The sequence below is a fragment of the Phaenicophaeus curvirostris genome, chromosome Z (genome assembly GCF_032191515.1).
Source record: "Phaenicophaeus curvirostris isolate KB17595 chromosome Z, BPBGC_Pcur_1.0, whole genome shotgun sequence".
Lineage (NCBI taxonomy): Eukaryota > Metazoa > Chordata > Aves > Cuculiformes > Cuculidae > Phaenicophaeus > Phaenicophaeus curvirostris.
The window spans coordinates 50273977-50290141 of NC_091431.1; the positions used below are offsets into that span (position 1 = coordinate 50273977).

The window sequence follows — 16165 nt, forward strand, 5'->3', positions numbered from 1 at the left end:
AATCAGCTTGGAATTAAACAAGCAAGTAACAAGCAAACCAAGTAACAAGTGACAAGTAACTAAGCAAATTGCACATAAACATGCCTTTCCAGGACCATAAACCCTCTGCGGTCTATACAGAGACATTTCTGAAATGGTACCTCGATGTCATGAATCCGTGTGTTTGTCCTTGTGCTTGCAAGCAAAATTAATCTTTCAGTGCTTGCATTTCTTGAGCTCTATTATGCCTAATTGTTGGGGTTTTTTTTGCTAGCAGTAACAATGTTTTGTTAGGCAAACAGAAGTCAGCATAGTCATTAGTATGGTTACATAATCATAGTTTGATAAGACTTTAAAAATATCTATATATTTTTATATATATATATACAGACATATATATTGTATTGTGTGGTACTGCCAACATAGTCATGTTAAAATTAGGCCTTAAAAATCACCTGCCAAATAATCCATTTATGCTTTTTGGTGACACTTACAGTTCACACTTCATTCAGAAAGGAGCACGTATCTGCAGGTCTTTCGGTAAAAGAATGAAAGCAAATTAAGCAGAATTGAAGTATTTTGTGAAGAAATGTGCGTGCTTAGCCTCTGCTTCATGTCATCATGGATTTGAAAGAGCAGGAGTACTGCTTGCAGTCTCCTAGTAGACAATAGATCTAACTCACTTCCTATGTATTTGCTTTTCCTTAAAAGTCACTTTGCAGTTTGCTAGCAATCCAGGCTTACGTGATACAGATAACTGCAAGAAATATTGAATTTTTTAAAGTGATTATTAGCAGTAGTCTGCTAAGCAGTTAATGAACCTGTTTGTCAGAAACAAGGTCTCAAACAAGAAAAGATAGATGGATCAGCCTTGTGAGCTGTTGGTCTTCTCTTGTATCACAGTAGCTAAAACTGCATATTCAGTCATTTTACAAAGTTTCTGTTTGAATCATGATGATGTGTCTTTTTTTTTTTTTTTCCCCATGTAGGTAGGTTTCTGTTGATTGTTGGATTTTTTTTTTCACTGACTTTTGGAGATTTTTTTGTACCATTTGCTGCAGCAGCATTCCCTCTCAGAGCAGGTTTCATCAGCAACTTGATTCATTTTTTTTGTTGTTGCTGGTTTGGTGGGGTTTGGGTTTTTATAACTTTAAGCCAGATGCATTTGAGTTTTTAGGGTCATCTGTACTGTTGCATATCTGCCAGGTTAATAGTTTTGATTATTGGTTTATTCTGTTCAGGTGGACAAACTTGTGATAGAACTGGAACAGAGCCGTAACCTTAGCAATACAATTGTACACATTGACATGGATGCCTTCTATGCAGCTGTGGAAATGAGAGACAATCCAGAGCTGAAGGAAAAGCCTATAGCAGTGGGATCAATGAGTATGTTGGTAAGGCTGAATATCAAGCTGACACAAAAATCAATTGCATGAATCTGAAGCCTGATATACCATACAGTAATAACATAGTATAGTGATACTGTTATATGGAGAGATTTTATAGGTGTGGAAGGAATAGCGAAAAACCCAGACACACATCTGTTTTAGGCTAGACCATATAAGCTGGATTTTATTTTTCAGTAATAAATGTCCTGATAAAAGTTTAAAGGATGCAAACAGGTTGAAAGGCGGAGAGAAGGGAGTGAATGTATGTAAGCTCTCAACCTTGTCTGTCTCTTTTGCTTGGAGATATGTGATTAGAACTTGATTATTTAACACTAAACTTCAGGAAAAACTTGATTACTGAATGCTAAACTTATTTCATCTCTCCTAAGTCTACCTCAAATTACCATGCTAGGAGGTTCGGTGTACGTGCAGCCATGCCTGGATTTATTGCTAAAAAGCTATGTCCACATCTAACTATAGTACCATTAAACTTTGAAAAATACGGCAGAGTGAGTAAAGAGGTAAGTCTAACAGTTCTGTGTAACCAGAATTTAGTGTACTTGGTTTTAGACTATAAATACATCAATTTTAGATAATACAAAAAGTGGTAGTTTAAACATTAAACTGTTCTGTGTTGTGGCTTTGAACATAAGTTAGACAAAACATTGGTGCTTTCAGGTGAGGAAATCAAAAAGTGCTCACCCATATTGCAATTTTAATGAGGTCAGCAGGGATGCTGATAGAGATTTTCAAAACTGTTCATTGAGCTAGAGATACCACTTGAGCCTTATTATTACTAAAACTTCAAAACCATGGAGCATAATCTAATTACTAGGAAGCTGCAAGTGAATAGGAAACATGAAGATAATAATATGTACAATGCGTAATTATCGTTTTGAATGCTAATGACTGGAGAAACAAAGAGCATTAGTGAGTTTTAAATGCAAATTCATTTGTTTTAAAAGAAGGGACTTGAAATAAAGAGCAAAAGATTCGGGAGAAAAGAAATCACATTTTGCTTTAATGGAAGCAATTTCACTTGGTGCCAGGATAAATATTTAGGATACCCAAGACCCTGGATGTTAACTTTTTTTTTTTTCCCATAAAGCCTCAATCTCTTTATAGAAATAAAGTAAAAAAATAACTTATTTTGTTCTTACTTTATTTTTCTCACTTCTCTTGTAAAACAAACGTACACAAATGTGAGTATTTCAGAGTAGGTTTGAAGTTGTTAGGATCTTGGATTTAATAATATGGATTTCATTTGTTGTTTGGATAAAATATTCAATGTTCAGATTGGTCTATTTTGTTTAGTTAGGTTTTCCTCTTGTGATTTGGATTGAAAATATTCAGATTAATTTCATTTTGTCATTAAAGTTGAGCAGTGAATCCTCTTTTTAATCAGTTTCAGAAGGATGAAGTGCACGTCAACCAATATTGTAGTATCTAAGAATTTGACCAAATCTGATAGAGAAAACTTGAGGCAGTCAAATTCTCCTCCTTGTTTTAAAAAAAAAAAAAGAGGAATAGAAGAGGAACGAAGGTAGAAATTTTATTTTGACCATTTAGTCTATTATGTTGCCTTTTGGGAAGGTGTGCTTTTCACTAGAGGTTTTATAACAAGTTTTGCTTGTGGCATTAACCAGTGTTCTAAATCATTTGCTGTAACTTGTAATTTACAACTTAGGTGTTTGGTTTTTTTAACCTTTTTTAACCTTTGTGTATGTTTTGTCTGACATGCAGTGTACATAAAATTGCATCAGCTTATGTGCTCTGTTGAGTTTGCAGGTTTCTACTGTTTTATTGTGCAGTGCCTGTGAACCTAGTGCTTGTAGAATCCTTATGCACTGATTTTAGTGACCTCTACAGCAAAGTACACTGCTCAAAATCTCTTTAGAACTCACTTATTACTGACATCTTGCTGCTTGTGAGAAGCAGTATTATTTGCCAATAGTAATAAAGAATTTGTTGTGTAAATATCTTTGAAATTGATCAGTCATCTTGACGTTTCAGAATACAATTGGTCACCTCATCATTTGTATGTAAGATATACTCGTAGAGCAAAAGGCTGTTAACTTTCACTGTGTTTTTATCAAGGTTAGAGAAATACTGACCGAATATGATCCCAGTTTTATGCCCATGGGCCTAGATGAAGCCTACCTGAATATAACAGAGCACTTGGAGGAAAGACTGAACTGGCCTGAAGATAAGAGAAGATTCTTTTTTAACACAGAAGGCAGTACTGAAAAAGGTAAGCAAATTACAGTCTTCTCATGTGGTCACCCCACAATGAGGGGACAGATGGTTTCTTTTGGGGATGCTTGGCAGAATGATGATGGTACTAAATTGTGGTTACAATTTAAGATTTATTTTCTTAACAGGAAATTATGATCAGTATAGCACAGAATTTATGAATGGAATGGCACAGGATTTTTACAAGCAGAATTGGTGTGGTACAGTTTATAAGTAGCATAGTACAGAATTTTATAACACAGCTTATGGTTTCCAGTCACCTGGACCCTCTGCAGATCAGGTCAGATGGCTTGCTGTATCAATATGACAAACCTAATCTAGACTGGAAAATGATGTAAAAGAATGTGAATCAGTCCTCCATCCTTGGAGGAAGCAGACAATGACGAAGGTGGCCGTGGGCACCAGGATCCCAGTCTTGCTGACCAGCAGCAACTGTGGTGCAGCTTGTCGCTCAGGACTCGTAATTGTTCGGTTTTACTAACAGTGCTCTTGATATAGTTACACTTCCTTGTTCTCTGGTGGGGTCATCCACAACACTGTGTTTGTTGGGTGTCTTGGCCCTTCAAAGCCAGCAAGGGAGGAGTCAACCTGACGCCCAGGAACCTTGGCCCAGGAACCAGGGAGGAGAAGAAGAAATTTGATTCATCTGCTTGGTACACAGGACCTTCAGGAGGTGATAATGAGTGGAGGGGGAGTGAATATGTGACCAGCTCGGTGCCAGAGAATGGTGCTCGCCTTAGAAAATGGCGTTAGCTACCAGGGATTGGGACCAGAGGGTAACAGTCACACATGGATATGATGTAAGCCTTCAGACAAGCTGCACCTGTTAAAAGCATAGATACACAAGTCCTAGCATAATTTGTCCTCCTATATACTCTCTAGCTCTGATTTGTCAGTTTACAGGTAAACCTCCTCTACTACTCACCTGTGTGTTGAAGGTATGTTACTGCTGCTGATGATGCCCTGGAGGATTTACTTTTTTTTTACCTTGAGTACAATGTGTAAGAAGTGGTACTCAGTCTACTAAACTGAATTGGGTGGTATATTTTCCTTTACTATTCAATATGAGAGTTTTGCAAATAAATAGTCATTCTCTAATTACTTAAGGAGGTGTAGAATAAATAAACCTACTGTTATAAAGATCTGTATTTTACAAAGATATTTCCTAAAATAATATAGTGAGTTCTGTATGTCAGAAATGTGGTAATTTGTCTACAAAGACAGTATGTGGTTACGAGACTAACAATGTATAAATTAATGAGCACTGCAGGAGTTGCAGTAATGCTTAAGATATGACTGGATTTCACTTGGCTCTAGAAGCTGGAGTTGGAACCACATCCACAGCTGTATATCCAATTAGAAATAACACATCTGATATCTTTATTCTTCTGAAATACAAACAGGCACTTAGAATGTGAAACTGTTATAGCAAAACTTGTAGGGTCAGACAAAGGGTTGCTGACATTACTTGTTCTGCCATGACTGAAGTTGAAAACAAGATCACCAGGCTGATCGTTCTAAAACCGGATATTCCAGAACCCTAATTTTCTTCAGAGAATATTGAAAAAACTTGTGCAAAAGATTGTTTCCACTAAAAAGGGGAGCATTTGGCCTTCACTCTGACACGAAACAAAAATACTGCCAAAAGTTGATGTTTTTCTGCTGCTATAGCCACAGGCCATTAAACCTTGTTGCTTTTCTGGAAGTTATGTTGAGACTCCTAGCCAAGTCTTGCAATCACAGCCACTCTAAGATCATGTTAAGAACAAAGCAGTTATGACTCTACTTCTTGAAGCAAAAAAGCAGTGCAGTTCCTTGGGCTAAATAATTCTATATGGGTCTTTTTTTTCCAAACTGAAAAAAATCAAACTGCTAATGAACTCTCTTCAGCCACTCCATAAGAAAATCAGTAAAGTATATGTATTATACAGACGGATTAATTGTGTTTCTATTTAATGTAGATAAAGATGATATAAATAAGTCCACCAGATGCAATGAAGATGGATATTCTTCTTCACCTGTACTGTTTGAAGACAACACACCTCTGACGCATAACCACTCTGAACAAAGAGATCAGTCAATGGAAAATTCAGTTGTCTTTGGAACTTCTGCAGAGGAAGTTGTGAAAGAAATTCGCTTTAGGATTGAGAAGAAAACTCAACTGACTGCTAGCGCAGGTATTCAGACGCATACAAATATTTATAGTGATTTATATTTCCACAATGTCTTCTACTCTAATTTCAGAGGTCGTTAATTAAGAAAGCAGCATTGCCACAGCATTCTTGTGCTGTGGAGAAATATGCTTTCTTGGCAAGTCTGCAATGGACCGTGACTTTCAAAAGATGTTTCAAAAGATGTTATGGTTATCAAAGCCACTCCTGTTTTTAGGGTTTTTGACTATAAACACGATCATACAATTGTTTTGCTTCTTTCTTCTCCAATCATTCTGTGATTCTGTCATTATTGAAATGTAAGTAGCGTGGAAGAATGACCACTGTGCTCAGGATCTAATCTTAGCACTGGTGATGGTTGTTTTAGTGTTTCATGTAAATTGCTTTCCCAAGCTAGTGATCATAATGAAATCTGTCACTGGTTGCTAAATTGCTATTAGTTTAAATAGCAGATCCATATTGTTAAGTATTTCTAACATTTCTCCACACTGTTCCTTGCCTAAGGCAATATCAAAATTCATTAAAAAGTTAACTCTCAGAGAGGTAAGTATGTGTTGAAGATAGTGAACTATTCAGTAGCTTTTTAATGTTTACTAGTAAAGTTATGTCTTTTGACTAAAGGCAACATACCTAAGTCATACTTGTTTCAATAATAATCTGGGTTAGGTCACTAAAAGAAGTGTCTATCTGTAGCCGTTTAGCTTGGATGTCATTTGAACTGCTATGTGAACCAGATCAGTGAAGGATCAGGGAGTGAGCTTTATGAAGCAGATGTGGAGGGCCATGGAAGTATTGAATGCAAACAGAGGTAAAGGAACAGCTACTAGGAAGAATTAGGATGAAACCTCCCATGTGTACATTATCTCCTGAGTAGAAGCAAAACAGTAACTTTGTTCTGCCAAAATTTTGTCTTCCTAAGGATAAGTTAGTGGTTAGAAAACAGACGTAGCTTTTACAAGTGCCACATGGGTTTTAAGCCCAAAAAATGCAAAACAGTTGGAAGGCTTATTAAAAAAAAATACTGATAATCAACAATAAATAGAATTACTTCTACCATCTTGAATAATACGCTGTATCAGTAAGACCACTAGGGCTGTAACACAGAATAATTCTATCTCTTACTAATTCAATTCCAGAGTTCATTTGTAAGAAAAGTCACTTTGATAGAAAGGAGAAATCCCTCCATGTCCCTACCAGTGTCAGTGAAATATACACGTATTTCTAAGTAGCCACATAGCAGTGTTAAACCACAAAATTTAGTAATTTTCTCAAGAGTATTTTATTCTTTTCACTGAAATAAAACTGAACAAGTATCTCCTTCTCATTGAGAGTCAATTATAGCTGCTGTTCTAAGCATTTCTGTTGGTGTTAATAATCACCAGAGGGGAGGATCTTTTGATATCTGTGTGGCAAGTCGGAGGCTGACAAATCTCCCAGGGTAAATTTGTTTTGGGCGTGGCCAAAACAATCCAGATTCTTGTGTGCGCTCTTGAGTTGTACTTCCTAAAGTTGCAAAACAGATCTCAGTCTGGTCAGATCAGTCTTATGCTCTGAATACCAAACAAACTACAACACAACTCGGATTAAGTCCAACACATCACAGTGCTGGTAAGAAAAAGAAGGCACAATAAGCTAAGTAAGAAGGTGAAAGAAAAAGAGGTAGTGGGAGAAAAGAAAAAGAAGTCACCACTGCAGTGGGGCACAAATGTGCCTCTGGAAAATGTGGACCATCCAGCAGCAATTCTTCATGAACACGTGGTCTGATAGTTCTCCAGCAGCACTTCTCCAGGCTTGTTCTGTTGGGGTGATGGGCATATGTCTGTGCTCCAGTAGCGTGTGCTTGGTGGTCTTGCTGTGCATGTGCAGAAGCTACTTTGGGAAGGTTCTTGAATTGGGGCTGGGAGCTCCAGGGCAGTGAGGTGATGGTGGTGGACTAGTGCCCACTGCTGCTCCTCCTCCTTCCGCCACTCTGCAGGTGAGGGAGATGGGCAGGTAGGTATTTAATATCTACCACGTGTGTTCGTGTTGTCACGTGTCTATTATAAAATGTTTTTGTAGAATTGTAACAAACCTGGTTATAAGTTATCCTCATTCATTTGCTTATATTTAGTCTTTGCCAATGTGTAGACTGCTCTTGTGCTTTTAAATATTGCACAGTTGGAATTAAACATACTCTTGTATCTTTTAAAAATATGGCGTTTGTTTGTTTGTTTTTAAGGAATAGCACCAAATACAATGTTAGCAAAGATGTGCAGTGATCGTAATAAACCTAATGGGCAATATAGAATTGCTCCTGAGAGACAAGCAGTGCTAGACTTCCTCAAGGATTTGCCAATTAGAAAGGTAAGAGGTACCATGACATTTACTATGAAATCATATATGTTCCTTCTGTTCTAAAAGAAAGATTTCTACTGGTAATCTGCCCAGTTCAATATACATTGATTTTGGTATTGGATCTACAAATGGAAAGTTTCCAATATAATGATACTTACTCCTTTTCAGGTGCCGGGTATAGGAAAAGTAACAGAGAAGATGTTAAAAGCCCTTGGAATTGTGACTTGCTCAGAACTTTACCAGCAGAGGGCACTGCTTTCTCTTATTTTTTCAGAAGCATCTTGGCGTAATTTCTTGGATATTTCACTTGGTTTGGGTTCAACACATTTGGAAAAGTATGTTTTGGGTTTTTTTTCCACTGCAGTTATGTTTGTCTAAATCTTTTCTTGTGTCTCATACATATTGTACTTCTAGACTCTTAAAATATATTTTAAAAGATCTCTGATACCTGTATTATACTTATGGCTAAGATACACACAGCAGCCAAACATGAAAGAGCAAAAGTTTGTTTGTAATATATGAAATCCAAAAATTTTGTCAGAGAAGCTGTGTATAGGTCAATATCAAGTAATCAAGTCAGTATCATTTAGTACAACCTCCTAAATACTAGAACAGCTAGAGTGATTAATTATCCTAAGCAGAGGTGTTCAGTCTTGTTTCTTCTATAAAAACAATATAAATTCATTGGGTTTTCTAATTATTTACTGATTGTCATGAAAATTGCATTGGTATCTCATCTTCTTTAGTGGTAAATTCTCATATTTCTAATGAAAGTAAGACACGTTTCTGTCTCTACTGTTATGTTTATATACGTATTTGTTATAACAACTCATGAATTTGCTGGAATAGAACAGAATATTTTTTTCATACCTGTTCCTTTAAAGTTCATAGTAATAGCTTTTTGGCCTCCATTGGGAGGGGAGAAGTCAGTCTTACATATGAATACAGCTTTTCAGTAATATGCATAATTTCTAAGCCTGTCCTGGATACAAACATGAACCACTGGTTCTTAAAAAAACACAGTGTTTTACTGTTCATGTAACCAAGAGTCTTAATTTAGGAGTGAATCCTTTTTTTAAATATCCCTTCCTTAAATATCCTTCTGTCCTTCCCAAAATGCTGGACTTCTGTTTAAAAATGGATTGACAATTATTTTGTTTCATTAGGAATTCTAGAGTGCCTTATGTACTTTTGAATGATCTATTCTGTATTATTTCTACTTTTCTGACAGTAATAGATCTTCCATTTTTTTCCATTTGACTACAAAATAATGTGTAAATATATCAGTTTGTAGACTAGTCATGTGCTAGCACAAACCTTGTGCTGCTGTCTTTGTTTTTTTCTTTTCAGAAGTATTTTGACTTGAAATAAAATATGCAGTAAGGTTGAATTTGTGAAGGTGATTTGATATTCATAAAACTGCATTTTATATTTACTTGTTCTGTTGAGATAATGCAGCCTGAAACGGTCCTTTAATAATTGGTGCACTGTCTCCCCTTGTTCACTCTGTTTAGGTGTTGCGCAGTTTGGAAAATCTCCTAGTATGTAACCCCAACCCAGTAGGAGCATTTCAAAAGAAGAGATTATCATTGTGAAGGGGAACACAGTTTTAATGATGTTCACTAAGAAATCTGTTTCTTGGTTTTGTTTTAATTAGTACCAACTTGATTTCAGTGGTTTTAGTGAAGAAGAAGCAAGCCTTTATTATAACAATACCTGAGTCCTTAGTAGATGTTTCACATTCTGGCCTTTTGTTTAACCATCATCTTTTAGGAAAATCTGAGGATGCTAAATCTGTTGTTTCCAATACTTAGAAAGAAGGAGGACCTAAAAAAAAAATGCTTTCAGGAACTCCTTACATGCAGAAGAGTTGTTAAAGGATGCTCAGTTAAAATGAGAAAGACAAATGAAACACCAAAAGAAGCCTTAACACATCACTTTTAACAGGGGAAATAATTTATACAGAAAGCAAACTAATTCCTCAGATGAACAAATACAACTTCACAGTTGTAGCTGGTGAGACACCATAGGATTTGTGATTTTGTAATTCTTATGTGAGCAGGGAATTTTGTTATTTGTTTGGGTTTTTTTACAAGCTGTTCATTTTTTGTTCATGTCTGTGGCTGATCTATGTCTTGACCTACAGTATTTTTTTAAAAAAACATTCTCCATTTTGTGCTCGCTTAAATTTGCTGTACAAGATTTGTGGAAAACATCCAGATTTTCTAGAAGAGGCTGCTGCTATTAGTGAAGTATGATTGGTTGACTCAGAGCTTACTGAAAAGATAACAGTTCTAGGTAAAGTGGGTATAATCAATTGTTTTTCTTTTTAAAGGGATGGAGAAAGAAAAAGTATGAGCACTGAAAGGTATGCCTCTTTAATATTGAAAAGAATTACTTTTGTTACTAAACCTGCTTAATGCTGAGTAGTGTATATTTTTCTTAGTCATATAATTTCATTCTGTACTTATATGCATTAAAAAAATGCATATACAACAACAAGCTCTCTAAATCAAGTTCAGACTTTCATTTTTTTCCCCTTGGCTTCAGAGTATTATGGAGGTGCTTCTGTTGGTTTCTGTATTCTCTTTTCTCATCATCTGGTTCTCCGACTGCCTTAAATGCATCAAAGTGGTCTTTGAGCCATAACGCATGAAGGAAATCTGTAAGGGCTTGAATTTTCTTTTAAATCTGTTCCAGTTTAATGTCACTATCGATCTAGTATTCTGCAGTCACTTGCATAGGAAGTATAGCATAAGGTAAACATGCAAAGCAGACAGTAATTTCGCATGGTTAACTAAAATTTGGTACATTTTCTAATGTCTCAGTAGATTTTAACAGTATAAGGTCTCTTGAGAAGGTGTTGTATGTTATTTCCAAAAGTTGATTTTTAAAAGGAAATAACTGCAAGGAGAATCTGTAGAGTGCTGTAATAGTTATCCCTAACCTCATGTCTCTTCTTAGAAAAGAAAATAAGAAAAGGTGATTCTTCCTATTGAGACTTAATAGTTGTGGGCAGTTAAGTAAGGCCAGTAAGGTTTAGTACTACCAGAACTAAGAAATTCATGTTCTCTTGCACTGGTTTGAAGGCAGACAGATAATTATCCTAGCTGGCATCTTTTTTCTTAGCATCTGCATTATTTATTTCTTACACCTGGCTCTGGTGTTGTTTCTAATCCTTTCTTTCTTCTTATGTTACATAGTACTGTGCAAAGGAGATTACGTAAAAATAACTTCAAATTATTTCATTATTTGAAGGGCTTTGCAAACATTTTGAAACACATAGATATGCACAAATCTTTCTGTATGCTGTTCATATCCATATTCACTTTTCTTTGAAGTAAACACTCAAACCTATGTAATCTACTTCTGATGTAGTTTTGTCTAGCTGTACAAGACATGCTTTTAAATGGCAACCACCAAACAAATTTTAGAATTCATACTGAAAAAGATCATATGTTTGTCTTAGAACATTCAGTGAGATAAACAAAGCGGAAGACCAGTACAGCTTGTGTCGAGAACTCTGCGGAGACCTTGCTCAAGAGCTGCAGAAAGAAGGACTGAAGGTATTTATATTATTCTTTTTTTTTTTCTTGCAAGAAGACAACACTTAGCACTCAAATTCGTTAAATGCAGCATTAGCATGAATGCTTTCAACAGCACCATACTATACAATCTGTCTTCAGACATCTCCATTCTTTAACTTGCAGATGGTTAGAATTATTAAGGCAGCATTTTGATATTGTTCAGGGGCCTATCTAGTAATAGATGTGGAAAAAAGTAAACTAATTATTCACTTTATTTAATGTATAACCATTTTGTGCCCAAAGCAAGGTTTATGAATGAATGATAGAACTGATTGTCTATGTGCTGTGCTTTGGTTTATTATACACTACTAAATATATTTAGAACACTGTGTTTCTCTTCTGTATTCATAGAGGATCCAGCCAGTAGCTAGTAGTGTAGTTTAAGAAGTTCACATGTCCCAAATTTGCTGACAGGTTATTCATGTCATTCAATCATATGAGCAGTAGTAACAGTCCCTGTATACATTCTCCCCAGATTTCTGTTCATACTTTCTATGGAGGTCTTTATGGTAAAGCAGGGAGTGATATTCAAGACCTAAAAGAATTGTGATTGGTTTTCTTCAGCCATAAAAGATTGCCTCAAAAGATGACTGGTTGAAAGGGAAATCATCAGTGAAGGAGGACAAAGGGATAGCTTACAGAGGCAGCAGAACAAAGGAAGTGCTATTTATTTATGTTTGGATGGATACTCTAAATCATACAAATGGTTTGGAAAGTGTTGCCAGAGAAATATCTGTGCCAAACACAGATGTCATGTGTGACTCTGATAGCACCATATAGGAGGAAGGAAGTTTTCAACAAATCCTTAACTGGATATCGCTTACATGTCCTTAGTAGTTTCCCCAGCAAATTTAAGATACTTGGCACTGAAAGTTTCCAAGTAAGGAAATAAATTTTGTAGACAGGGTAGAAGTTCTAACTGTAGCCAGAGCGTGAAATCTATGGAACATGCACTGGTAGCAAGTGGTCTGCTGGGAACCAGAGCAAAATGACCTGCTTTAGAGAATTTGACTTTGGCAGCAGTTTAGGAGCAAGTGCAGAATCTCACAAACAAGTTCTTGGCAGTGCCCCTTTCTGTAGACAGATAAGCACACAGTCCTGGCTATGGCTTTAGGGCCCTTGTATTGATGCTACTTGATAATTGTTTCTGTGCTGCATATGGCATGCATATTTTTTCTTTTTTATTTTTTCCTTTTTTTCTGCTAGGGTAAAACTGTTACCTTGAAGCTAAAGAATGTGAACTTTGAAGTAAAAACAAGAGCTTCAACTGTGCTATCTTCTGTTTCTACTGAGGAGGAAATATTTGCTGTTGCTAAAGACTTGTTAGGAACAGAAATTGACAGTGTTGCTCCTCACCCATTACGGATAAGACTTATGGGTAAAAATATTTCAACCTTGTTCTTCCTTTTCAGAGTTGGATCTTATAGTGTATCATAGCAATAGATCGTATTCTAAAAAAAAGTCAATATAAATGGAATTATCCTTTCTCTGCTACCCTGGTAGTTTTTGCAAAGTGAAGCAGGTCTGGATTGCTGAGCAGTGATTCAGGAATATTTTACTATTTGAGGTTGTATAATATTTGTCCTACCACCTGCTAGCCCTGGAACAACATACATATTGGCATGACAGTAGAATCTTAATGTATAGCAGTGCTTAATTCTGCTGCCTTAAAGGAGCTTCTAAAGCTTTGTGGCACAGCAACAGGTAGTTTCTGTCCATAACTTCTTTTAGAAACAAATGCTTTAAATTAAAGTGTTTGTAGATTTGAAGATGCTATGTTCTGCAAGAAATTTGAAAGTTCGTGTCAAAAGTAAACCTGATTCCAAGACCTATGTGTTTCAGATGCTTAAACATTCTGCTTGAATCATTCAGTGATATATAAAACTTATATGTCTGTGGTATGAGAATACACTGAAGAAAAATATATTTTGGTTGGGAAACTTCATGCAAAACTCTCTTTCAGACTGAATTCTATGTAATTTTGTTAAGTTTATAGCCGCATGTTATGGTGCAATTACTTAAAACTTTATGGATATTGAAATTAATAATTAAGGTTGGGCAAGTGTTTGGTTCTCAAAATTTTGTGGACATTGTGATCCTTTGTTAGAATTTGTAGGTAGCATAGCTTCCATTTAGAAATAAATGCTCTTTTACTGAGTGAATGTATACCTCAAAAAGTGTTAAGTAAGAATTGTTATCAAGTTGTCATAAAATCGGTATTATAAGTTTATTTTTCAATATTAGGTGTACGAGTATCGGGATTTCTGAGTGAAGAAGAGAAGAAGTACCAACAAAAAAGCATTATGAGTTTCTTAAAATCAGGAAAAGAAATTGGTTTTCTTAGGCTTCAGGCAGGGAAGTCCAACGAAGAATATTTAACAAAAAATTCAGAAGCATCTCCTGGAGGGAGTTTTTTTGATAAAAAGCGAGCTGCAAGGCAACTGAACAGTGAGAATCTTTCTGCAAATGAAACTGTAGGTAAACAGGTCTTTCATGATGGGAAATCATCAGCATATTTTGTGGAAGAAACAAAGAAGGTCACTGACTTAAGGAATTCTAATGTGTGTAAGATCTTCACCTGCCCTGTTTGCTTTGAAGAGCAAACCAGCAATAATTTGGAAGAGCTTAATAGGCATATTGATGAGTGTCTCAATGGAACTTCTGTTAAAGATAGTATGGAAATATCCAAGAGTGACAATTTAAGAGAAAGTACGCTTAACTTTCTTCCAGTGTTTAAAAATGAAAATGTTGATGAATGTCAAAAAAATGAAACTGATCAATTAGCTGGAACAGACCAGTCTGCCAGTACATGTGACAACTCTACTAGCAATAGCACAAAAAAAGTCACTCATGTAATATCTGGTAAGCCTCACAAAGAGGGACAGCCTAGCAATCTCAGCGATATTGCTAGAAATGTGTGTATAAAACAGTGTCTGTTACCCAGAAAAATTTCACAAGACAATGAAGACCATTTTGAAAATACTGACTGTACAGAAGGAACTGATTCATCCTGTTTCTTTGAAGCCAAAGAAGACATTGTTCTTGTTTGTCCAGTTTGTAATTCAGAACAGAAAACCACCAGTCTTGTGTCATTTAATGAACATGTGGATGTGTGCTTAAATAAAGGCCTTATCCAGGAACTGACAGAAAAAAATAATTTCCCTACTAAGATTTATAATATAGAAAATTCAAACAGAGTTGGTGAGTATGTACATTAAGATATATGTGATTATTCAAATTATCTGCTTTAATTTGGTAATGATATACTTTGAACTTTTCTGAGCTTTGAGATTTTTGCCAGAAGTTCATTTGGGTAAGGCCTGTGTAAGAGGAAACGTATTTCTTTTAAAAATACAGGATCTGTTTTAATTACAAATTAGATGTATGAATGTGATCACAGTTACACAGTGCATTCTCATTTGTCACAGGGGCACCACAGGAATTACTGCTTGTTTCTGTGAAGTGCATGTTTGTCCCCCCCAGCCGTGTTCAGAAAGTTGCTTGTAAGGTCACCGAGATCTATGTGAAAATCAAGGAAAACGTCTTCAGCCTGGATTATTTCAGCGATCTGGTTGACCGAAAAGTTCCATTTTGTAATGTGCTGGCAGAAAACAAGAGGTTGTGAACTAAAGCATGAAGGCAGGAACTTGCCAGCCTGTTTTACATCTAGTAAAATATATCACATAACTGCATCTGTAACATGTCAAACCAGAAGCATATTTACTCAAGTAGTTTCTCTTTTTGATCTTTGGCCAGATTAGAGGACATGTGCAGATATTTAAATGTCTTCTTCAAATACCTTTTCCCTCATCCAACTTGGGAGCTCTATACAAGGAAATTAAAATGTTAGTGTGTTACTATTATCAGAACACAAGACTTAGCATATGAATCTTTGACATAGAAAAATTTATAAGCAGGACTGTCATCACGCATGCAAATAGGCTTTGTTTTAAATGGAAAACTTACTGTTGGCAAAGTTTCTTTTTTCCCTGTGGAGGATAAAAACAATTAAAAATATGTTTTTCGACAAACACCTTGAACATCAACTACATTATGCTTTAAAATTTCTGAAAGGTACAAGGTCCAAATTAATCTCCTAGAATTTAATAATATAAGGGATTTTTGGTTTTTATCTTTTAAAAATGTTGATACAAGCTATAGTACTCAAACTGAAGATAAATATTATCTGCTCCTTGAGATAGGTTAAATTTGGTTATGTAAAAAAAAAAAAAACACACCAAAAATAAGGAAAGAAAAACATTACCCAAACTGTTCTTCTAAAAATTCTGCCATGTGTGTAATTTTTGAAGCACTTTTCTAAAATAATTGATTTTGGTTGTTTCCACTACTTTTCAGGAGGTTTAAGCAGAGGACAGCAATGCACAAATACATCACAAGGAACTAAAAGGTAAGGGTTTTTCATTTTAAAATAATAAAGTTTAGAAAAATATTC

At 35.7% G+C, this 16165-nt stretch overlaps 1 protein-coding gene across 2 annotated transcripts in view; it reads left to right on the forward strand.

Annotated features, from left to right (window-relative positions):
• The window catches only part of POLK (DNA polymerase kappa), a 32241-nt gene that overhangs the window by 14208 nt on the left and 1868 nt on the right, over positions 1-16165 (forward strand). For both annotated transcript variants that reach the window (XM_069880036.1, XM_069880035.1), the window contains exons 4-14: positions 1221-1373; positions 1757-1888; positions 3465-3618; positions 5582-5797; positions 8010-8134; positions 8294-8460; positions 10461-10493; positions 11595-11691; positions 12919-13090; positions 13957-14913; positions 16069-16120. In XM_069880036.1, coding sequence (XP_069736137.1) covers positions 1221-1373; positions 1757-1888; positions 3465-3618; positions 5582-5797; positions 8010-8134; positions 8294-8460; positions 10461-10493; positions 11595-11691; positions 12919-13090; positions 13957-14913; positions 16069-16120 — 2258 coding nt within the window. The remainder of the gene's footprint in view (positions 1-1220; positions 1374-1756; positions 1889-3464; positions 3619-5581; positions 5798-8009; positions 8135-8293; positions 8461-10460; positions 10494-11594; positions 11692-12918; positions 13091-13956; positions 14914-16068; positions 16121-16165) is intronic.